The following is a 23,131-nucleotide window of genomic DNA, read 5'->3' as shown; positions in this document are numbered from 1 at the left end:
CTGCCCGTCTTCATGCTTGGAGGAGGCCAGCCTGCACTTTGGCTCATGTCCCCCCAGGTCATTATTTAGGCCCTGGCTGCACCCTGTTTCCTGGCTTTCTGTGCCATGCACCTCAGCAGCAGCAGGTGCTAGGTGCTGGGCACCCATCCACCTGCCGGACACGTAGGGAGGGCAGGCCACAGGGGAGATCCCCGCAGGCAGTGGTGGTGCTCAGGCCAAGTTTGCACTTGCTGACCTGCTGGGGGTGGGGCAGCGGGGCGTGAGGGATGACCCTGGTTTGCTCCAGGCTCCCACGGCTTTCTGGTGGTGAAGACCCACCCTCAGTGCCACTAGTGCGAGCTGGCACAGCGCTGCCCCCACTGAGCAGCTGGTGGCGGCCGTGGGCACTGTGCTGCCCGTGCCATGGCCCCACCTTGGCGAGAGGGAGAAGCGGGAGAGGGGCCAGCTCGCCCGGGAGGGTGTGGAAGAGGGGAGCGGCTGTGGCTTCCCTGGGTTTCCCGGGGTGATGGGCGTGGCATCTCGAGGGGGTTCCAGGGTGTCCCTTGAATGTGGAGCAGCTCTTGGTGGGCGAGACGCACCTGCTATCTGCTTGAACCCTTTTCACTCTGGTTGGAGTGGTTTGTAGCAAGTGCCAATTACTTTGGTGCAAACACGCCCACTTGGCAGGTGGCAAGCTACCAACAGGATGTTAACCAGCTCATGAGATTCTCAAAGCTTGAACGATCTGCTGTGTAAGTCGTAGGAAGGCTGGCTGATTCCAGCGCCCCCATGTTCTGCTCTCTGTCCCCCAGCTCCGTCTGGCCCCTCGTGCTATGGGCGCTGCCACTGAGCCCCAACCTATCTGTATATCGTGACAAGGACACATAACACAAAGTCTGGCAGGGCACACAAACATGGCCTGGTGTTCTTATTCCACGTGCGGCCCCCAGTCTGCTCTGGGCCCTACAAGTAAAAGTGGGGCCAGCAGCTTCTGTCCAGGAAACAGTGGGGCTTCAGATGTCGGGACTGGCCTGTTGGTTCTGGAGCGTAGTTGGTCATCTTCCTTCCCAGGCGTGAGCCTGGCCAACATTCCTGAAAGCTGGTGGGGGATGCATGAGGTCTGCAGCAGGCCCGCATTTGCTGAGAGCCAGGGTGAGGTGCACCTCCTCCTGCCCGCCCCTATTGGCCCGGGGCTGGGCGTGTCACACCTTGGCTCATCATCACAAAACCAGCTCTGGTTCTCATGGTTACATCGGAACCTCGCCCCAAAGGGGCCCAGCTCCGCACGCCTTGCGTGGTTCCGCAAACGCTCTGCCTGCCCAGCTCAGCTCTGTGGGGTCGATGCCGGAGCGCTCTCTACGTGTGCATCATTCCCCCAAAATTGCCACGATCAAGAACAGCCTGAGTCAGCCCCCACTAGGCAGGCAGTTGGTGGGCAGTGAGCCAGGAGAGGCCGTGTCCTGGGCCCCCGCCCCCCACTGTTGGCTGTGTGCCTGGACCGCCACCTTCCCGCCCTTGCGTTACCCGCCCTTGCCCAGGCGGCCCGTGTTCACGTCACGTCCCTGCCCCAGCTTGAGAGCAGTAGTTAGAGAGTGGGTCCGTGACAGGTGAGGGCTGGGCTGAGCAGGGCAAGTGGCGTGAGTGACGTGAGCTGGCCTCACTGTGACCACTCGGGTGTGCTCGGGAGCCCACGGGGCTGGGAGAGGTGGTGGGGCCTGGGTGACTGGCCTGTCTCTGCCGTCCCTCCTCCCCTGTAGGTGCTGCCCGGTTGGGCCCAGAAATGGGATGTCAGGCCTCCGAAAGGAGCATAGTGGAAGCGAGGGCCTCGAGCGGCTGCTGTGACGGCCAGTGAGTGAGCCGCGGAGGATGTCCACCACGACGACGGTCGCCCCTGCGGGGATCCCGGCAGCCCCGGGCCCGGTGAACCCGCCCCCGCCGGAGGTCTCCAACCCCGCTAAGCCCGGCCGCAAGACCAACCAGCTGCAGTACATGCAGAATGTGGTGGTGAAGACGCTCTGGAAACACCAGTTTGCTTGGCCCTTCTACCAGCCCGTGGACGCAATCAAGCTAAACCTGCCTGTGAGTGCCCCCCCCCCCCGCCGGCATCCCTGCCCCTCCCCTCCCCACTGGCATCCCTGCCCCCCTGTTGCCCCCCTCCTGGAAGGACTGCCCCTGGGCCCAGGCAGCTGTGGTGCCGGTAAGCCAGGCACAGCACAGGGCCTGTGGTGACCGAGGAGCGGAGGGGCTCCTTGGGTGTGGGAGTGTGGAGGGCGGTGGTCCCCAAATGTAGGGAACAGGGGAGAACCTGTGCCTCCCTGCTGTTCCTGTGTACCCTCCTGTAGAACCATGCCTCTGACCCCTGTTGCGGTCAGATGCTCAGGGCAGGTTGTGGCCCTCTTTCCAGGCGAAGCTGCCCATCTGCCCCTTCAGTGCTGGCCCAGTCTTCTCATGGGTTTCTTATTTGGACCCAAATAGAGAAACCCCCAGTGTTGCCTGGGAAGCCCTGGGCCACTAGTTGGTGGCCTGGGTTCTCGGCACAGCTCAGTACTGGTCACCGGCGGGCCCTGGGTTTGGAGTCTGAGAGGGGGCTCGGCCCCCTCACCACAGTGCCGATCAGCTCTGGGGCCTGCCCCAGCTGCCCAGTTCCGTGCATCTCTAAGAACCGCCTGTCCGTGTGGAGCCTGTCGGGCGAGAGGTGTGGCAGGGGTTGGAAGTGGGCCGGGTGCTTGCCCTAGACTCTGCACCTGCCCTCAGCTGACCAGACACTGCCTTTGGCCTGACCCCGGTGCCCAGCTCACCCGAGAAGATGCTCCGTGTGCAATCGCCCTCCTCGGGGACGGTGAACACAACGCCTCAGAATCTGCTGATGATGCCTCTGAAAATCTCTTTCCCAGGATTATCATAAAATCATAAAAAACCCAATGGATATGGGGACTATTAAGAAGAGACTAGAAAATAATTATTACTGGAGCGCGAGCGAATGTATGCAGGACTTCAACACCATGTTTACAAATTGTTACATTTATAACAAGGTAAGAAAGCACCTGCGGCATGGCTCCCCGAGTGCCGAGGGGACCCTCTGGCCGGGCCTGGGCTCTGTGGTGGCTCTCAGACGGGGGGCGTGTTACCCCCAGGCTGCAGTCCCCATTCTGGGGTCCCATGTGCTGTCCACGCCCCCCCCGGGGGGGGGAGTGAAGCCCGGAGCAGCCTTTGTGGGGGGCCTTATGTATCAAACGCTTTAACTGTTTGTGCCCTCGGACCTCGAAACTCCAGCTGTCGGGACAGTGCTGGGGTCAGCGCGGGCTCATGGGGCAGAGCCGCAGCGTGCACACGCATGGCGACCGGAGGGCAGCCGAGCGCACCGTGACATCCACCTGCAGCCGCCCCACGTGGCCAGGCCACTGCATGACCAGGGAGCATGTGTTCACGATGTTTTTTAGCAAGAAGATGGTTCTAGCGAGAAGAGTAGATTAGGGAAGGTCCACGTGGTCCTGACTTGGTGGGGTTTTTGTTGTTTTCCGATCGCGACAGGATATAGCAAAGATGAATTGAGTTGAACTGAGTGGAAGGTTCTGTTTTCTGCACGGGATAGGCCAAAGGGTGATTCTTGTTCTTGGTTTTCTGAATTCTTTCAAGAGTCCCCACAGTAAAATAAGGCCCTTTCGCCTCCCCCATCGCCTGCCCTACCAAATCTCTGAACGGATTTTTGAATAAATGTTTTCTTGAGCCACAACCGGTGATGTGTTTGCAAGCACGTGGCCTCTTGCCCAACAAGTGACCTTGGCTCTCCCTGTGTCTTCAGCCCACAGATGACATAGTGCTAATGGCCCAAGCCTTAGAGAAAATTTTTCTGCAGAAAGTGGCCCAGATGCCCCAGGAGGAAGTTGAATTATTACCCCCTGCTCCGAAGGGCAAAGGCCGGAAACCGGCTGCAGGAACCCAGAGTGCAGGTAACGGGGTGGACGGTGCCGTCCTTCTGTCCTGACACCCCCCCCCCCGGGGCGTGACAACAGCATTTCTTGTGCGGGTCTCGGCCCCTCTGAGCTCAGTGTCCCTGTCTGTGAAGTTGGGGCGACATGGCTGGCTCTTGGTGGCATTGTTACCATCTGCCTTCGAGCCTACTCTGGTGGGGAGACTGGTCTTGCTGTGCCTGCGTGCAGAGGCCACCTCTTCCAGAAGTCTAGATGGGAGGTCCTTTTGTCCCCCTAGGACGTTGCCTCTCTAGCTGCTATTGTATGCTCTGGGACAGGAGAGGGGCTGTGTCACCCGTGAGGGAGGGTGGTGGGGATGAGGATTAGCACTAGGAGCCCTGGGGGTCTTACCTGGTCCAGGAACGGGGAATAGAGGTGCGCCCCGATGGAGAGACTGGCCCAGCTCCCCAGCCCTCGAGGAGGCTGCGGTGGGTCCCCACCAGTGCCAGCCACCCCGCTTTGCAGATAGGACCGTGGGTGGTTAAGTAGCTCTGCCCAGGTCACTCAGCTGGTTATTGGTGGAGTCTGAGTTAACCCCCGGTTTCTCGGGCCCAGGCCTCGCTCTTCCTTCCAGGCTGCACCTTGTGCAGGCTTCCTCATTCAGACTCTGGTCTCTGGCCAGAGGGAGGGCCTTTCCTTTGTTGGATGAGCGCCTGTGGAGGCTGGTTCCATGGAGGCAGCCACGGTGCAGGGCCAGGGGTCTCAGGAGGAGGGGCTCCCCGGCACTGATGTGCTCTGGCTGGACGGGATGGTTCAGGAAGCTTCCGGAAGCCAGCTGGCACGTAGAGCCTGGTGTGTTCAACGTCCTTTCCTTGTCTTCAAGGTACACAGCAGGTGGCGGCTGTGTCCTCTGTCTCCCCAGCAACCCCCTTCCAGAGCGTCCCCCCCACTGTCTCCCAGACGCCTGTCATTGCTGCCACCCCAGTGCCAACCATCACTGCAAACATCACGTCGGTCCCCGTTGCCCCGGCTGCTGCCCCACCTCCTCCCTCGACGCCCATCATCCCTGTGGTCCCTCCCACACCACCTGTAGTCAAGGTGAGTGACCCTGGGGACAAGGTCAGCTGGCTGTCCCATCACCAGGCCGGGTTCCTGGATTTGGGCAGGTGTGGGGCGGGCACCTGTCCCTGGGCACCGACTTCTCATCGGGTGTTTGGTACACGTGACACTGGAGTGGTTCTCTCTGTGCCCATGAGGTTGGGCTGTTGCCCCTAATGCAGACGGGGAGACCGAGGCTCAGGGAGCTGCAGGTCACACAGCTGGTGAGGGTGCCCTGCTCTGAACCCCAGTTTCTCTGGCCTGGAAGCCCTGGCCTTCGCGGGACATGGGTCACCGTGCGAGAGGAGGGTGGAGGGGTCCCGGAGCGCCCCTGCTCACATGTGGATTTAGGGCAGCAGCCTGGTGCACGGTGAGGAGCCAGTGCCCGCGGCCTGCACTGTGCGCCCCTGCTCGCGTGAGCTCCAGCACGTCCGTCTCCCCAGTGTGTGGCTGGGCACTTTCATGGCAGGGACCGTCCTGGCCGGGTCTGGGCTCAGAGCCCGTGCTCCTTGTGAGATCTGGGGCAGGCCCCGTGCCGGGTGCTGATGTGTGTTGTCTTCCGTTTGCCCCTCGCAGCGGCCCTGTGGGCCAGACAGTATTTCCCCCATCTTACAGATGAGGAAGCAGGCGCTCGGGGGGGTTAAGTGGCCCCCCCCAAGGTAACACGCCCCCGCCATTGCTTTCCCTCCCCCGTGGCCTTCACTGCCTGCACTTCCGGGCGGCACCGGGCCAGGCTGCCTTACACCGTGCCCGGCTGGTTTTGGAGCATGTCCTGTTTGCCATGGCCGGGTGAGCTCCCCCCGGGCCTCTGTGGCACACGCTTGGTGTCCTGTGGGTGCCCACACGTGTTTGTGGATAGCCAGCTCGTGCCCTGACAGCCTGGGGGCGGCGGCTTGGCTGGGGCAGAGACCTGGTGGCGGCCCAGAGAGCAGGTCGCTATGAGGCCGTCAGCCTGGGCGGTGCGGCTCCGAGGGGCCCCTCTGCCAGTCTGAGAGGTCTGCGAGGCGGGGAGCTGGCTGAGCTGGTCTCGGGGACGTGCTGAGCCCGGGCTGCACAGCGCACCGTGCTGCCCGTGGGCACCCGGGAGCGGTGCCGGAAGAGACCCGCACGGCCCAGGACCCACCGTTATTCCCCACGTTCTCACCCTCGGGGCACAGCCCGTGTGAGTGTCTGCCCTGTGCACACCCACAAGGGGCTCAGCGGACCATTTTAACATTCCCTCCCCTTGTGGACAGCAGCTCTCTCTGGCTCCCACTGCCTTCAGGGTTCCAGTCCAGACCTGCCCAGTCAGCCCCCGGGAGCCCTTGCTCCCACACCCACCGCTGCTGCCCTGCCCCAGCCCCGCATGCTCTTCCTGCTCCTGGCCTCGGCCCGCTCCACGACGGCTGTCCTTGGGGCTCCAGCTTGGAGGACCTCATCTGGGCCTTTCCCACTGGCCTTTCTAAGCAGGGATTTCTGTTCGTCTCTGCTGTCCCTTAGCCTGGGTCCTGCTTGGGGCTGATCCTAGCGCCAGGTCCACCTCGGTCATGTTGTCTCTGGAGCCCCCCACATGGGCCCGAGGTTCGACGCAGGTGACTTGCATGCCACACCTCACAGTGCTCGGGCGTCACCTCGGAGCCCTGGGGGCAGGCGGAGGGGACCCTCGTGGGGCGGCTTGGGGGGTGGGTTCTGAGTCCAGCCTTCCCACTACCAGCTGTGTGACCTTGGGCCCGAGACGTGGCCCCTCTGAGCCTCGGTGTCCTGCGTGGCGCGGGAGGGCAGCCAGGGGGACGGGCGTGGCTGTGCATGCCGTCGCTTTGCTCAGCGCCTGGCGGGGAGCGCTCTGGAAGCGCAGCTGCAAGCGTTCACGTTCTTGCGCCCCGGGCTCGGTCCTGGGGCTCACCGGTTGTCTCGCTGTCGCAGAAAAAGGGCGTGAAGCGGAAAGCAGACACCACGACGCCCACGACGTCCGCCATCACTGCCAGCCGGAGCGAGTCGCCCCCGCCGCTGTCAGACCCCAAGCAGGCCAAGGTGGTGGCACGGCGGGAGAGCGGGGGCCGCCCCATCAAGCCGCCCAAGAAGGACCTGGAGGACGGCGAGGTGCCGCAGCACGCGGGCAAGAAGGGCAAGCTGTCGGAGCACCTGCGGCACTGTGACAGCATCCTCAAGGAGATGCTGTCCAAGAAGCACGCGGCCTACGCCTGGCCCTTCTACAAGCCGGTGGACGCCGAGGCCCTGGAGCTGCACGACTACCACGACATCATCAAGCACCCGATGGACCTCAGCACCGTCAAGGTACCGTGTGGCGGGGGCTCGGGGCGCGTGCGGGCCGCCCCCTCTGCCGTCGTGCAGGCTGTGTGCTGCTGCTGTGCCGGCTGGGGGGCCGCTCAGCATGGCGCGGGTCCGGCCGCGTCTGGGACGAAGGTGCGTTCTGCCTGTCGTCACCGAACCTGGGGCCTCGCGGTCCTTCGTTCCGCTGGAATCTGTCTCCTGTCTCGGTGTGCGGGTTTTGTAACGTCCGCAGGGACGCCCTTTCGGGTGACCCACCCCGCCCTGGCCAGAGAGGGGCCCTGGAGCAGGGGAGGTAGACTCGAGACCCAGAGCCCGGGCTCCCCGGGCCTCCCGGGCCAGGGGCTCCTCCCTGGGCCTCAGTGGGTTTTGTTCTGGGTCCGGCCCATTGTGTCCAAGCAGAGAGCAGGCTTGTGCTGGGCCGTGAGCGAGAAAGTGCCCGGGCGGCAGTGACCCCAAGGGCAGCAGACCCAGGGCTGCAGTGAACTCCCAAGGGGTCTTCCCTGAGCACACGCAGGTGGGGTTCCTGACCCCCCGATCGGCTGGGGCCCCAGCACACATGCCCTCCCTCAGGTAGCGCTCTGAGCCAGCATGGTGTTGATCTCTGGCCCCTTCAGGAATGCCCCTGGCCGCTGGGGACTGTAGCCCACCTCCCCTGTGAACTGGCATTCTGCCTGGTTTCCCAGTGATGCCAGCCTGGGGCAGAATCTCCGTACTGGAGCCTCCCCCCTGGGGTGCTTGGGGGTTTCGGGCAGGACAGACCTTGCTGTGTGGGTTGGTGGTGCTGGGTGAACCACGTGGGGGGACCGAGCCTCTTCCTTGGATACCTTCCGTCCTGCCCCTGCTGGGAGCCTAGTAATGTTCTTTCCTTTGGATGGTGTTTTATCCCTGTGAGTTGGCGCGAGTAGAGAACAAATGGAAAGATTCCAGCAAAGCAGAGGTGGGAGGAGGGCAGAGTGCACCGTTGCCCCTCTTTCCGGGGAGGATTCCTAACCGTGGTCTGGATTTGCTCTCGCCCGAGGCCTGCTCTCTCCTAGCCGGTCTTGACCATGGGGCAGTGGGTGGAACGGGGCTCCCAGGCCAAGTCCGAGGCCGAGCTCTCCCTGCTCAGGGTCTGTGGGGTCCTGGCTCTGGGCCAGCAGTGGGTGGCTGTGCGCCCATTCGGCCTCCGCACACAGTGTCCTGGCTGGGATTTGGGGTGGTGGGGGGTAAAGGGGCTAGGCCTTTGCACGCACCCTGATGTTTCGAGACGGGGAAGCTGAGGCTGGAGGGTCCGCCCCGAGTGAGCTGCTGGTGGAGCCAGTCCCAGAATCCACGTCTTTGACTCTTGGGGCCTCGAGCCGAGCCGGCAGAGCTCATGTCACCCAGATGAGGGTGACTCTCTCTGTGCCCTTCGGAATCCCCAGAACTCTCGGGAGGCCAGTGAGACCAGTGACTTGTACGTGCCATACCGCCAGGGAGCGGCTGAGTGGGGAGGCTGCCCGGCCCTGGTGTGCTGGTGCACCTGCAGGCTGAGGCCGTGTCCTCTGGGCTACCGAGCGGGGGCCGCATGCACGCGGCGGTTTGCTCTGGCCTTCCCCTTCAGAAACACCCGTCGTCTGCGAAACAGTGAGGAACGACACACAGCTGCCCGACTGTCCGTGGGCACCCCACGTGCACTTAATGTGTAGCCTGTGTGTTCCCAGCCCCCGCCCCCCGCCCCTTGGGAGAGCCGCCAGTGGTCAAGTTAGGACCAGAGTCTGAAAATCTGGCAGAGGTTGAGAAGGTCTCGGGTGCCCGTTTGTCCTCCCTAGCTGGGCCTCCCCCGAGTAGGGAGGCTGTGCTGAGGGCTGGAGCCATGCAGCCTGGGAGCTGTCAGAAGCTCTGCGACTGGCGGGGGTGCGTACCCAAGGCACTAGAGAGGCTGCGGGCCCTGGAGTCGGGCTGCACTCAACCCGCCAGCGTCCAGGTCTGTGTAGGTGCGAGCGAGACCCGCACTGTCCTCCAGGGGTGCATGGTCCCCAGGAGAGCGGGCGCCCCCCACCGACAGGCGGTCCCTGACTGACAGCTTCTACTTGAACCCGTGCAGACCCAGGGAGCTCGCTGCCTCACCAAGCAGTTCCCCTCCATGTGCCCTGACTGGCAGCTTGTTCTAAGTGCCGCCTCGCGGTGTCTGTCGATGGTCGCGCTTCTGTCCTCCCCGTGAGTGGGCGTGTTGTCTTACCCCCACCAACCCCACCTCGTCCTGCTGGGTTGCGAGCGGCAGGCTGGCCAACAATGCCTGGATTCTCACAGCGATGAAGTCAGTGTCTCAACCCGCGAACTGAGGAGACCCCCGCGCCCCCGCCCCGAGTTGGCAGCAAGTTTACCGGAAGTTCCCCGTTCGCCCTGGAGCTCCTCCCGTCAGGGACTTCTCTGTGTATAAAGCTACGGGGCGTGTAGAGCTGGAGGCTATAGCGCAAGGAGAGGTTACGTGGCGGCCGCGGGAGCCAGGGTTCAGGCCGCCTCCCTGGGGGTCCCGGAGCCTCTCTTCCGAGCCCTCGAGTCCCGCGCCCACGCTGTCCCTCGGGGCTCCCGGGGACGAGGTCTGGGGCTGGCCGTGGATGGTGGTCGTGTGGTGGTGTGAGGTGCTGCATGCGGGGCCTGGCTGGGCCCTGGGGTGCCGGGCAGCGCCCCTCACCCCGGCCGCTTGTGTGTTGCAGAAGAAGATGGACAGCCGTGAGTACCCAGACGCGCAGGGCTTTGCTGCCGACATCCGGTTAATGTTCTCCAACTGCTACAAATACAACCCCCCAGACCACGAGGTGGTGGCCATGGCCAGGAAGCTCCAGGTAACTGGAGGCGCTCTCAGGCAGAGGGGCCTTCGGGGCACAGGGGGGGGACCAGCAACCTGGGGCAGGCGCCCAGGAAAGACCGGCCTCCCGGAGAATGGACAGCTGCGAAGGCCGTGGGAGAGCCTCACCTGCACAACACCTTTCTCCTGAGCGGTGCCCGGCGCTGGCCAGGCCCCAGGCCTGCTTCCCGGGCACACGGTGGCGGACAGTCCAGCCTCTGTCCCCCGGGAGCTGCAGGCACACGTTCCCGTGGGGAGGGGGAGGATGAGAGGGCAGGGGTCCCTCCTCCCGCAGCTCCAGTCTCTGTGCGAGGGAGCCTTTGTCACGGGCCTGCCAGTGAGCCCGGGCACCTGACGCTTGCGTGTGACCTTCTGTCAAAAGTCTGGGTGCTGCCCGCCTAGTTCTGTGTGGGTCAGTGCGCTCTCCTTACGACAGACACTGGTGCTTTTATAAATGACAGCACCAAAATGTTAAAGGTTTTTTTTAAATTTCAGAGAGAGCGTGAGCACAAGTGGGGGAGGGGAAGGGAGAGGGAGAGAGAGAATCTCCAGCAGACTCCTCGCTGAGCACGGAGCACAACGTGGGGCTCGATCTCACCAGCCTGGGATCATGACCTGAGCCAAAATCAAGAGTCCAACACTTAATCGACTGAGCCACCCAGGTGGCCCAACAGCACCAAAATTTTAAACGTTATGTAATTGGAAGACTTTTTTTTGGAGGGAAGAGTAAAAATTGTGGATCTCTACTCTCTTCCAGCAGTTTTTTTTTTTATACCCAAAATGCAGGCTGTTTGTTGTGTGAGCTATTCCTAGTCTTTTACTCAGAACCCTTTGAAAACCCCATAAAACAGCTCATGGTGTCACCCTTGGCCACCCAGGACCCAGAGGAGGGAGGAGAGGGAAGCTGTCTTTTGTGCTGCTGGGTCCTCCTGTGTTGAGTGGGCCTTTCCCAGGTTCTGCTGATGCAGGCTGTGCCCTCCGTGGACCGGCTCCCCTTGGGAGTATGGTGCAGCAGTCCCGCTGGTCCCAGGATGCCCAGAAGCCAGCAGGATCTGTGGTTTTGTGCTCAGACCACGCCCCACTGTGTCTGGGAGCAAAAAGGCTCTGCACGGTTCTACTCCGTGTTTACTCTGTGATGCTCCCGAACCTGGTAAACTCCTGGTACAGCTTAATGAGAAAGCCAGGCGGGGCTGGTGCAAATCGGGTGTGGAGGCCAGTGGCTCTGGTTCTGTTCCTGCTAAAGCTGGTTCTCGGCAGTCTGGCCACAGAGGCTGCAAGTCGCGATTCCCAGTGCACTGAGCAGTCATGCCAGTCCAGCTCTGGGGTCGGAGCCCCGCACGGAAGCAGCCTGCTGTCAGTGCTCCTCCAGCCAGCCATGTGCCGAGAGCGGGCTGGACCGCTGTGCGCATCTGTGCCTCTGGGAGGAGAGTCTGGGACCAGTGGGGTGGCATTTCACGAGTGTGAGCTGGTGTGGATTTGTGTGTAGGAGCTTAGCAGAGAGGGAGCTCCCACGTGGCTGTGCACCCCCATGTGAAATGAACCTGGGCCGCCAGGAGAGGGGACCTTGGCTGGGAGGTGCCCCTGAGGGCCTGGGTCCTGCTCTGTGCAAGCTGGCAAGGGGCTTTCCAAAGCCAGCGTTGACGGAACAAGACTTTTGCCTTTGGAGCCAATTTTTGGGCCTAACTCAGGATGAGAGGTCATGCTGTGGTAAAAAGCTCTAGGGTGAGGAATGGGCGAGAATGTCAAGTGGCCCCCAGACCCGGCAGCTGCGGGCCCCATAGAGGTCATAGTTCAGACAAGGGCAGGCACTCCAGCTGCTTTGCAGTGGGCGACAGCCTCATAGGGCCTCAGACCCAGAGGCCATAAGGATACGCAGATCTACGGAAGGCTTGCATGCTTAATAAAGGGAGTTTGCGGACCAGTTCCTAGAAGGCTGCATCCGTGGCTGTTGGCCCCATGGCCCCTGCCCCCTGCCCCCAGACCTGCACTCAGTGCCTGGACAGGGAGGGAGGGAGGGCGGGAGAGCAAGCTAGGGCTGGCCCAGTCCCCCTGTGGGCCTGGCCTTCGAAGCCGCCGCGGGTGCAGCTCCGAGAGCAGCTCACAGACGCTCAGGTGTAGGTTCCCCACCCCAAGGGGCTTGCCCCATGGGCGTCCAGGACCTCAGGCGGCCCCTGCTTTCCCGCAGGACGTGTTTGAGATGCGGTTTGCCAAGATGCCGGATGAGCCAGTGGAGGCGCCGGCTCTGCCTGCCCCCGCGGCCCCCGTGCTGAGCAAGGGCGCTGAGAGCAGCCGCAGCAGTGAGGAGAGCTCCTCGGACTCGGGCAGCTCGGACTCGGAGGAGGAGCGGGCCACCCGGCTGGCCGAGCTGCAGGAACAGGTGTGCCATGGGGCCGGGCCGCCCTGGGCAGGGACCTGGGGGGGGCGTCCGCTCCGAGGGCCCCTCGGCAGCGCTAGAGGTCAGGGTCATGCCAGGCTGCCGTGTGGTGCCTCGCCCGCCGTGGAAGGGTCTTGCGGGCACCGGCTCCAGCCTCCCGACGGGGAGGAGAGAGCAGAGTAGAGATGGCCCCGCCATCAGCGGCAGGGAGCTGGTGTTTGACTTTGGGCTGAGCCTCGTTAGAGGTGATGCCACAGGGAAGGTGGCCCTCGGTGTAGCCACCTGGCGGCCCCAGGATCTGTGACACCGTTTCCTCCCCTGTGAGGTGCAGCTCACGGCCCTCGCGGGGGTCGCTGAAATGAAAAGTGTGTAAAACGCCTAGCACACTACCAGGTATGTATCGACTCGGGGTAAACCTCAGCTGCTGGCCCTGGATCGTTTTAATCCTGTCTATCTGCCGTTTGGCATGCAAATGGCTTCTAAAGGTAGCTATTGAAAATCTCCTTTGTACAGACGTACAAACCTCTGTGCAGAGTTGTCTCTAAGTGGTGAGGAAGTTGTTGCCGTGCCCCCTGTCCTGGCCTGAGGGCGCCACCGGGCCCATCGGTCAGCCTCCGGGCCTGTGAGCGGTGCCTCAGGTGGGGCCGGCGAGGCCCCGAAGCTCTCCAGCGCGCATAGGGGTCGTGAGGGCAGAGGGGGCCTTTGATGCCATCTGCTCCTGGCTCACCTCCCCACGCGTTTGAGGTAGCTCCAAGGGCACCCCGAGGCCCCCTTGGGCCAGCCCCCGGGGAGCCCTGCTCAGCCGCCTGCTATTTTCCAGCTGAAGGCTGTGCACGAGCAGCTGGCCGCCCTGTCGCAGGCCCCGGTGAACAAGCCAAAGAGGAAGAAGGAGAAGAAGGAGAAGGAGAAGAAGAAGAAGGACAAGGACAAGGACAAGGAGAGGCACAAGACAAAGTCCGAGGACGAGAAGAAGGCCAAGGTGGCCCCACCCGCCAAGCAGGCCCAACCGAAGAAGGCTCCCACCAAGAAGGCCAGTAGCACGGCCACGGCCAGCAGGTGGGCTGTGGCGCCCTTCAGGCCCCTGCAAGCCCAGTGTTGCTAGGTGTCTTAGGTGTTTGTATGGCAGGAAGGGTACCGGATTTGGGCCTTCACACCTTGGCTGCAAATCCTGGTGACACAGAGACGGGGCTGGTACATGGGAAACGGGATGGGGGCAGGGTGGTCCTTGTCCCCGAGAATAGGGGGACAAAATGAGGCCTCTGCTGGGAAGACTGAGCTCTGGAGGGTGTCACTCGGCTGTCTGTGGGGTTAGCCTCTCAATCTCAGGCACTGGAATGGTCGCACTGTCTGGCACAGACTTCAGCATCTCAAGTCTTTGGGGCCGTTTTCCTGATTTGAGCCAAGGAGTCCTAGGGGCATTGTGCCTTGGTAAGGTTTTCTCCTTCCTGGTCCACCTGCCTTCTGTCTTCACTCCTACCGTGCACTGCCCTGAGGAATGCTTGCCACGGACAGGACCACAGGGAGATGAGGATGGGGGGAAGGTGCTCAGGGCCAGCGGGCCTCTCCTGCAAGGTAGAAGGAAGGCTTCCCAGAGGAGAAGTGACTGCTGTGCAGGAGCAAGCTCAGCAGCAGTCGGGAGAGGGTTCCGAGAGTCAGAACAGCAGAGACAAGGCCATGGAGGCCAGCAGACGTGTTCTAGGAATTAGTGGGAATTAGGACAAGGTTGGTTCCACTGAGGAATGGAGACTGGTTTGGGAAGAGGAGTTGGGAGAGGCTGCTGAGATTGACCAACTTTGCTGAGGCCTCTCGTTTTATCCTCTGAGCAAATGAAGGGAAGTCAGGAGGTGTTTGAGCTGGAAGTGGTCAGATCCTGGACAGTGTGGAGAATGGATCATTGGGACGCAGGACTGGGAGAAAGGACAGCCTGGGGAGGTTTTGTGGTCATGCAGGCAAGAGAGGCCAGGGTGGCCATGGAGGTGGGAGGCAGAGGGACAGGCCTTGGTGCCTGGAAGCAGGAGGACAGGGGCATGGGAAACGGGGTTTGGGCCTTGGCGGCTGGGTAGGTAGTCAGCGGCATTAGTGAGGGGTAGTGGTGGGAATGCTCGTGTTTTGTCGTCCCTCCCTTTTCAGAGGGGAGGCAGGAGTCAGGTTTTCTTGTAATGTCTGTATGGATTTGGTGTCCGTATAACACTGGACTCAAAAATGAATTGGGAGGTGTTCTCTCCTCTGTTTTCTGGGTGGATTTATAGAGTTGGTGTTAATTCTTAAATACTAAGTAGAATTCTCCAGTGAAAGCATCTGGGCCTGGGGTTTTCATTGTGAGGCTTTAAACGATGAATTCAGTTATTTTTGTAGATACAGGACTAGTCAGATTATCAGTTTCATCTTGAGTGAGTTTTGGGGATTTGTGCTTTCGAGACATTGCTCCATTTCACTTGAAATGTGGAATTTATGGGCATTGGTTTGTTTGCAGTGTGCCCTTATGGTCCTTTTAACATCTGTAGGGCCTGTAGTGATGTGTCTTTTGTCTTTTTTTCATGGTGAATCTGAAGAGAGATTGATGAGTTTTATTGGTTGTTGAAGCAACCAGCATTTGATGTCATTGGGTTTTATCTGCTTTTATTTCCTTTTGTTTATGGTCTTATTTTTATTACTTCCTTTTGCTTGTTTTGGACTTAATTTGCTCTCTTAAAGTAGAAACTTAGATTATTGATTTGAGACCTTTTCTAACATAAATATTTAATACTATTTATTTCTGTCTAAACACTACTTCAGCTGTACTCCACAAATTTGATATGTATGATTTCATTTAATTCAAAATATTTTCTAATTTCCCTTCAGACTTCCTCTTTGACCATGGGTTATTTAGAAGTATGTTGTTATTTAGAAGTACGTTGTTTAATTTCCAAGTATTTGGAGATCTTTTTCTGGACATGGTTCAGTTATTGGTTTCTGGCTTAATTCCATTAGGGTCAGAGAACATACTTTGTGTGATCTCAATACTTTTGTTAAGATTTATTTTATGGCTGGGAACTGGGGAACGTTCCATGTGGACTTGAATATGTGTTCTCCTGCTGTTGGGTTGTTACCTGAATGTCAGGGGGAAAAACAACAACAACAACAAACACCCCCACCCCACCCCAGAAACATGTCAGTTAGGTTAATTTGGTTGATGGTATTCTTGGGGTCTTTTCTCTTCTTGCTGATTGCTTTATTAATCACTGGGAGAGAGAATCGTTAGATCCCCTGCTGTAATTGTGGATGTTTCTACGAACCTCCCTTTGGTTCTATCAGTTTTGCTTTATACATTCTAAAGCTTGGTTTTTAGATGCACACACATTGAGGGCTATGATGTCTTCTTGGTCAGTTGATCCTTTTCTCACTATGCCATGTCCCTCTTCTTCCTGACACTATTCCTGTTTCTGAAGTCTCCACTGTCTGAAGCTAACAGAGCCACTGCAGCTTTCTTTCGGTTAACGTTTGCATGGTGTAGTCCCCCCATCTCTTTACTTTTAACCTACTTCTGTTATTGTATTTAACGTGGGATTGGTGGACCACATGTAAGTCAGTTTTGTTTCTTATCCAATCTATGTCTTTTAGTTGGTGTGTTTAGACTACTTATATTTAACGTAATGATTGATAAAATTGCATTTCGGTCTGCCATTCCATTACTTTCTGTCTTCCCTGTGGTTTTTATTTCTCTGTCCCCCTTTTCTGCCTCCTTTTGGATTGTTTGAATATGGAGGTCAGTTTTTGACCCGCTGAATCTGAGATGCCTGTGTGGTGTTGAGGGGAGCTGACCACTACAGTCTTTCCTGGCTCAGGCCGGGAAACCCCCAAGTTGGGAGCAGATTGTGCTCTGACCTCTGAAACAGGGTCTTCTATGTCCCTGCAGACACATATGCAGCCCTCAGTCCACCTGGCCTCTCTGCCCAGGGCACCACTTAGGGCTTGCGTCTTGTTAAAGAGCCTGGTTCTAGAGAGGAAAAAGGCCAGACAGAACAGGCAAGGGGCAGGGGCTCCGTGGACCTGAGGGGACATGGACTGGGGGCTGCACAGGGGCTGGAGGGACATGGACTGGGGACTTCACAGGTGTCGGGAGGACAATGGGCAGGGGTTCCACAGGGGCTGGGGGGCCATGGGCAGGGGGCTCCACAGGGGCTGGGGGGACAGCGGCAGGGGCTCTGTGCCATGGTGTTCTTTGCCTTGTGCCTCAGGCAGCCGAAGAAGGGTGGCAAGCAGGCATCAGCCTCCTACGACTCGGAGGAGGAGGAAGAGGGCCTGCCCATGAGCTACGACGAGAAGCGCCAGCTCAGCCTGGACATCAACCGGCTGCCCGGGGAGAAGCTGGGCCGGGTGGTACACATCATCCAGTCCCGGGAGCCCTCGCTCAGGGACTCCAATCCTGATGAGATAGAGATTGACTTTGAGACTCTGAAACCCACCACTTTGCGGGAGCTAGAGAGATACGTCAAGTCTTGTTTACAGAAGAAGCAAAGGAAGCCATTGTGTAAGTTGTGGGGCAGAGGACCATGCTCGCCGTCCCTGCCCTCACCCCTGCCTCCCCTCCTCCCCTCCCCTGCAGGCCTGGGGTGTGGGCGAAGCCAGGCAGTGGGGTGGGCCACTCTCCCTGCCCGTTCCCACCATGTGCCCAGCCGGGCCCTTCTTCCCTGTGCTTGGGCGGGTGGGCAGCGCTTGCATGCCTTGGCCGACACCAGGACAGGCAGGGGCCCTGGGTCGGCCCCCAGCCCCCGTTCATTCAGGTGCCAGTGACGCTGAGGCTCCCTTTGGGACCACGGTTGCAGGTGACCTCTCAGTGGTTCCCTAGCCAGGGTAGGCCAGTTCCCTTTTGCCTGGAGTTGAGGGTCCAGAGACCTCCCAGGACGGACATGGGCACTGGCCCGGGCTCGTCCTGGAAGTCAGCAACTTTACTGGATGGGGACGAGGCACTGCCTGGGGCAGCGGGTCCTGGGCAGTGAGGGGCAGGGCAGGCCCGAGGCAGCCCAGCAGCTGCAGGATCGCTGGGCAGTGGCCCCAGGGAACACCCGGGGTGCACCTAGACCTGCGTGTGGCCCTCAGTGGGCTTTCTCCCTCACTCTGAGGGGTCACTTGCTTCCTCCTGGATGGAGTCACGTGACCCCCCGCTGTCCGGCATAGCTGGCCCTTGGTAAGTCCTTCTGGGACTCCGAGGTCATGGCACAGGCGGTGGAGGCCTCCCTGCTGAGGCTGAGCCGGATCCGTGCTGGAGAACGGCGAGTCGGAGGGTCCGCGTCAGGTCTCGACTCCGCCCTCTGCGCAGGGGTGACCGTGTCGCCGAGCCGCCCATGCCCCATCTGTGCACTGTGTGGAGTGGGGAAGGTGTGAGGGTCACAGAAAAGGCTCTGCCGGTGGCAAGGGTTCGTGTCGCCCGTCCGGGAGCTCGGGTGGCAGCCCTGCGGGGGCCCAGCACACGTGAGCATCCAGGAGGGGGGGTGGCGCCTGCGGTGGCCGCCGGCCGGCTCAGCTCCATGCTCCTTTACAGCCACGAGCGGGAAGAAGCAGGCGGCCAAGTCGAAGGAGGAGTTAGCTCAGGAAAAGAAGAAGGAGTTAGAGAAGCGGCTGCAGGACGTCAGCGGGCAGCTGAACAACAACAAGAAGCCCGCCAAGAAAGGTACCTGTCTGTGGGCCACGCTGCTGCCCTTGCTGCGGTCCTCTGGCCAGAGGGGAGGGTTGGCGGGGGGGGAGTGGCCAGCAGACCCAGGCTTCAGTCTGTGGCTCGACCAGCTCTGGAGCCGTGTGTCCTTAGATGACGCTGTTGACCTCCTCAAACCCCAAGTCCCTTGTCTGTAACCTGGGGACCCGAGCCCTGCTCCTGCAGGGAGGTCAAGCACATGCAAGTGTGAGAGTGCCCCATGCCAGAACCTCCCGGAGAGGACTCTCTGGAAGGGCCTAGCTGTGGTCTTTGGGGGTGGACCCCATGGCTTGAGAGGGACTGGGGTCCTGGCCCTGGCAGCAAGCTTTCTGGCCATCCCCAGACAGGTTCCAACTCCCTGCCTCTGGGTCCTGTGCTTTGTGGACAGCGGGGTCTTATTTTAGGTGAGCAGGTGATTTGACTGCTTATCTCTTTCCTCTGGAGCCTATGAGAAAGGGCAGATCCCTTTCTCCCAGCCCAGCCTGGGGGTTGGGGGGCCCCAGGTAGTGAGTGGTCAGAGTCCACGATCATGTGGCAGCTGGGTGCCGCCGTTGGCCTTGCCCACTCCCTCTGAAGGTGGGGCGGGTCCCCTCAGGTCTCCCCTGGGAAGGACAGAGTAGGTGCCACGTGACTGACGGCTATCTGTGAACTGCTGACCTGCCCCCACACCCCATTAGTTCCTCCTGGTGGACTGCATTCGTGTTTTCTAGACTGGCATATTTCGATAGTTTTGTGGCCCTCTGAGCTATTTTTACTCACACTTCTGACACCAGGTGTGTGGGCTTCTGCCCACACCAGGTCTGCAATCCCAGCTCCAGGTGGGGTCTGGCACTTCAGTTCCCTTCGGACACTATTTACTTAGGGTTAGCTCAGAGCCCACAGGTGGGGAGCTGCCCTCCACAAGACCGCCCTTCTCTCTGATGCCAGGTGCGAGTCCTGGGCCTGCCTTACCCCTGCCTGGCAGGCTGTACACTGGGGCTCCCGTGACCCTCTGCTCAGACGTGACAGTTTGTTAGAAAGAGCTTTTTCTAGATGTATAGTTTATTGTAAAGGGTACAGCTCAGGAGCAGCCAAATGGAAGAGATGCGCAGGGAGAGGCATGGCAGGGGCATGCGGCGTCTCTCCCCTCTCTGGGCATGCCACCCTCCCTGCACCCCCACGTGCCCCCAACCCTGGAAGCTCTCAGCATCGAGAGTGTTCTAGCACTCCATCTGCAGCAGGCTCCCTTCCCCGGAGCTCCCAGCCCCGATCCCGCGGTTTTCCTGGTGTCTGGCCGTCCCCCGAGTCACTCATGAGCATACGCTTAGGTGTGATCCACAGGGGGCTCCTTGTAAATGACCAAAAGACATTCTCATCACTCGGCGGGGATGCCAAGGGTTTTCAGAGCTCTGTGCCTGGAACCCAGACAGAGGCCAAACGCATTTCTTAGTGTCCCGTCACCTCGTTAATGTAGGTGTTCATTCCGGCACATATTTGTTAATACTGACAGGGCTGCTGGGTGAAGAAACGGGTGGGCCGCGGCACGGGCGAGTGCAGGGGCGTGGGGGGCGTGGGGGGCGCCTCTCACCTGCTGCGTCTCCCTCAGAGAAAGCGGGCTCCGCGCCCTCGGGCGGCCCGTCCCGACTCAGCAGCAGCAGCTCCTCCGGCTCTGGGAGCAGCAGCTCCAGTGGGTCCAGCTCCGACAGCAGCGACTCGGAATGAGCCCTGGACGCGGAGCAGAACCCGGACAGCGATGTCGCCCACGCCCAGACTGCAGTGTTCCCTCCGATGGTTAATATACTGCTTTCCTTCCACGCTGTGCAGGTTTCCTTGTTAACTCAGTGTTATGGTATCTTCCAGTTTTTGCTTTAATAGGTCAGAGCTCTTTCTCGTGTGTCCGTGAGGCTTTATGAGGAGGTGCGAGCCCGCATAAAGTCTTTTCTTCGTAACTGAGTCCAGTTGCTTGGAGATGGCAACTTCCAGCGCTGACCTGATGACCGTAGAAAAACAGTGTCAGATGTGATCTGAAGTCTCTTAGGCCCGACCTGGTCTGTAGCTCCAGAAGGAGTTGTTGGAAAGGAAGTTTCTCTGAGATGGTACTGTACTGAAGGCTGTCAGCTTTGCCAACAGGCCTTGTCTCTGTCCCTCGACCCCGAGCTCAGCCCCGAGGCCGGCCGGCTCGCCTCTTGCTGCGGGGGGCCGCGGGGGGTTGCGGTGCGGCCACGGGCTCCAGTCTGGGCTTCTGCAGGGGAGGGTGGGGAGAGCTGGGTGGGCGCGGAGGGAGGGGCGCCGGGAGCTCCCAGGAGGGAACACGGGGGCCGCGCGTACCGCGCGCAGCTTTCCATACACTGAAACTTTTACCTCAACTTAAAAAAAAGAAAAAAAAGAAAAAAAAAAGAAAAGATTAAAAAAACAAAAACAAAAAACAAAAGGAGACTTTTTTGTAAGGTTCAGCAGTTTTCTACGAAGTCCAGCCCAATGTGTGTCCCCAACTTGTGAGCTGCCGCTGCCGCACGCTCTGGAGCTCTTTTCCCAGTTTCGTGTATATATGAACACTTTATTTATTAACATCATTGGTCATTTTTTTTAAAAAAAAAAAAAAAACAAAACTGCAAAGAAATGCATTAAAAAAAGCAGCAGACGTGCAGGCCTTTCAGAGTGGTTCGAAGGGGAGCCCCAGCCCTGCTCGGATGGCGGACTGTGGCCTCCAGGTGCTGGCATCCCACCACTTGTGCTGGTGCTCAATCCCGGCCGCGCGCTCGCCCTTCCCCGCCCCGGCCCTGCCCCGCGGGGCTCGGGCCTGTCCTCCGTGTGCGTGTGTGGGTTTGGAGACGTACAGGCGTAGACAGCTACCAGCTGCAGCACATTCTCAGTCTTCGTTCTGTGTGTTGAGTTCTTTTGTACTCACTTCTGGTCTCTTTAGGACTGTTTTAAAAGAAATCAATTTAGGGAACCCCAGTTATATAATATAAACTTTGTAATCTGAGAGAAAAAAAATGTATAGTAAATCTAAGTCTTGATTTTTAACTTTCTATTGTAAAAAAAAAAAAATAATAATAATATACAGAGTTTAACAGAAGGTTATGTTTTGGTTTTGTTTTTCCCAGAGGCTGCCCCGCGGCCTTTGAGTGCAGGGACGCCCCACACGGCCCGCCTGAGCTCGGAGCATTGTGGCTTCGGCCTCGAGTGCCAGGGGCCGGCCGTCCAGGCCCCCCTATGGGGCGCCCCTCACCTCCCAGCCCCGAGGGCAGGGGCCGTGGGGCTGTGGGGCGGGAGGAGCCTCTGGCCGCAGGAGGGTTTGCTCCTCAAAGACCACACCGGGCTCCCTGCTCGAGCATTTTCCCGCTAGCACAGAAATGACTGAGATAGGGCATTCTCCCAGACCTCCCTAGGAGGTGGGTGCTGGGGGCGGAGCTGCGGGTGCCCTGCCTCGGGTCTGGTGGCGAGTTTCCAGGCGGACGGGGGGACTGGTCGTCAGTATCCGAGTAGGGGGGCAGTCTTTACAAATCCTAAGATGGATTCAGGTTCCACCGGCCCTTACGGTCACGGATGCCCTTGCCGGACGCGGCACCGATGAGGCGGTGGGTGGTGGGTTACCATGTTTCTTACTGCTGGTGATTCTGACGCTTGGTGAGTTTTGAGCCAGTTTGTTAAACTTTTCATTAAGTTTTGTTTATAATAAAAATATATGTGGATTTTTCAACTTGCCATTTTTTAGAGTTACCCTTGTGTTTCAGAGGTGTTTTCTAAGCAGATCTGTAACGGAATATTTAAACTAGGACTTTAATACATGACACGATGGATGGTCTTAAAGCAGGATCTCTCTGGCAACGTGCAGCAAGCGCGCCTCCCCGAGCAGAGGGTGCTGGGGGGCGCGTGGGGGGCTCCCATGGAGCACCTGTCCAGCTGCGGGCATGGTGGGGGGCGGTCGCCTGTGTGAGCCATCAGGTGGGGGAGCGTGTGGCCCTCGAGCCCGGCACAGTGCAGGCATTTCAGAACACTTCACTGTCCGCTGGCTCTGCGGGAGACATGGGTCCTGGATCACCTCTGCCCCTTTCCCCTGCCCCCAGGAGGAGGCCGCCATGGCGCAGAGGGCTGCCGTCCATCCTGAGCAGTGTAGTTCAGTGGTGCTGTGGTTTCTTAAGGCTTCCTGTGCAGACTTCAAAGCCGAGTTCTCTTCTGAGTTTGGCGGAACGTCCTCAGCCCCCTCGAGGTCAGCCTGTGGGTGTTTGCCATCTCCACGTCTCTCTGTGTCGGGGAGACCGCAGCTGGACAGGCAGGGCTGTCGTGTCACGGAGAACCTGAGGGCAGATTTCACGGCCTCTTCTCGAGGGGGAAGGAACCATGTGGTTAGGAGGTTGGCCTCACGGGAGCCCCGGAGGCCCAGGGGGCAGAGACCCGTGCTCATGCTGGGCGGCGTCACCTTGCTTACAAACTGTAAGATATGTTTTCTTTTCGTTTCTCTTTTTGTTCTTATGCAACATCCACGTCTGTGACAGCCCTCTGGGGAAAACACCACCCAGAGAAAGGATGCGTTCCCCCCCAGTGTAGCCCGTTTCTCAATACTGGCATCACGCTTCCAGAAGTTTTTCTTTTTTATATTTAAATTGTTACTTTTCTGTATGATGTGCATGCAAGTTTACCGTAACTTTTCTTAAACTTTTTAGTGCCGTTTCTAGTATATTCCTGTAAATGTCAGTTACTGAAAATGAGTCCAATGTAAGTAGTTTTAGCTTGTTTATTGCAATGCTGGCCTCCACACAACAGAATAAAAATGGTAGAAAGTACTCTTTGATGTTTCTGGTAATCATGGACCCTTCTCCTGGGGCATTTGTTTTGTTTTCATAATAAAACCAAAAAAAAAAAAAGGTGCCTGTATGTGCCTTTGCCTGTGCTTTCTGGTGGCTCCCAGCCCCGCGGGTGCGCGTGCGGAGATGCTCTGAAGCTTACACCCTGGAACGCTCGGCCGTCGAAGTAGCTCTGGTCCTCAGCCTGGGCAGGAGGGCACCTGGATTTGGGGGACATCACTGTAGCCTTTC

At 59.3% G+C, this 23,131-nt stretch overlaps 1 protein-coding gene across 2 annotated transcripts; it reads left to right on the top strand.

The window, feature by feature from the left end:
* The first annotated feature begins 1,702 nt into the window (after positions 1-1,702).
* On the top strand, positions 1,703-21,795 carry BRD3 (bromodomain containing 3). Of its 2 annotated transcripts, none has more exons than XM_081803903.1 (11): positions 1,703-2,058; positions 2,874-3,011; positions 3,782-3,929; positions 4,774-4,988; positions 6,891-7,262; positions 9,938-10,066; positions 12,254-12,445; positions 13,263-13,498; positions 16,660-16,952; positions 17,964-18,092; positions 19,699-21,795. In XM_081803903.1, exons 1-11 carry the CDS (start codon positions 1,846-1,848, stop codon positions 19,812-19,814), a joined length of 2,181 nt encoding a protein of 726 aa, XP_081660029.1. In that variant the 5' UTR covers positions 1,703-1,845; the 3' UTR covers positions 19,815-21,795. The 2 variants fall into 2 exon arrangements, with proteins under 2 accessions (XP_081660029.1, XP_081660030.1); XM_081803904.1 differs by having other exon boundaries at positions 1,918-2,058; positions 2,773-3,011.
* The last annotated feature ends 1,336 nt before the right edge of the window (positions 21,796-23,131 follow it).

Source organism: Leptonychotes weddellii, chromosome 14 (assembly GCF_054177405.1).
Source record: "Leptonychotes weddellii isolate Sample4059 chromosome 14, ASM5417740v2, whole genome shotgun sequence".
In the NCBI taxonomy this organism is placed as follows: domain Eukaryota; kingdom Metazoa; phylum Chordata; class Mammalia; order Carnivora; family Phocidae; genus Leptonychotes; species Leptonychotes weddellii.
Note: the sequence above shows the minus strand (reverse complement) of the source record. Positions and strands in the feature narration are given on the sequence as shown.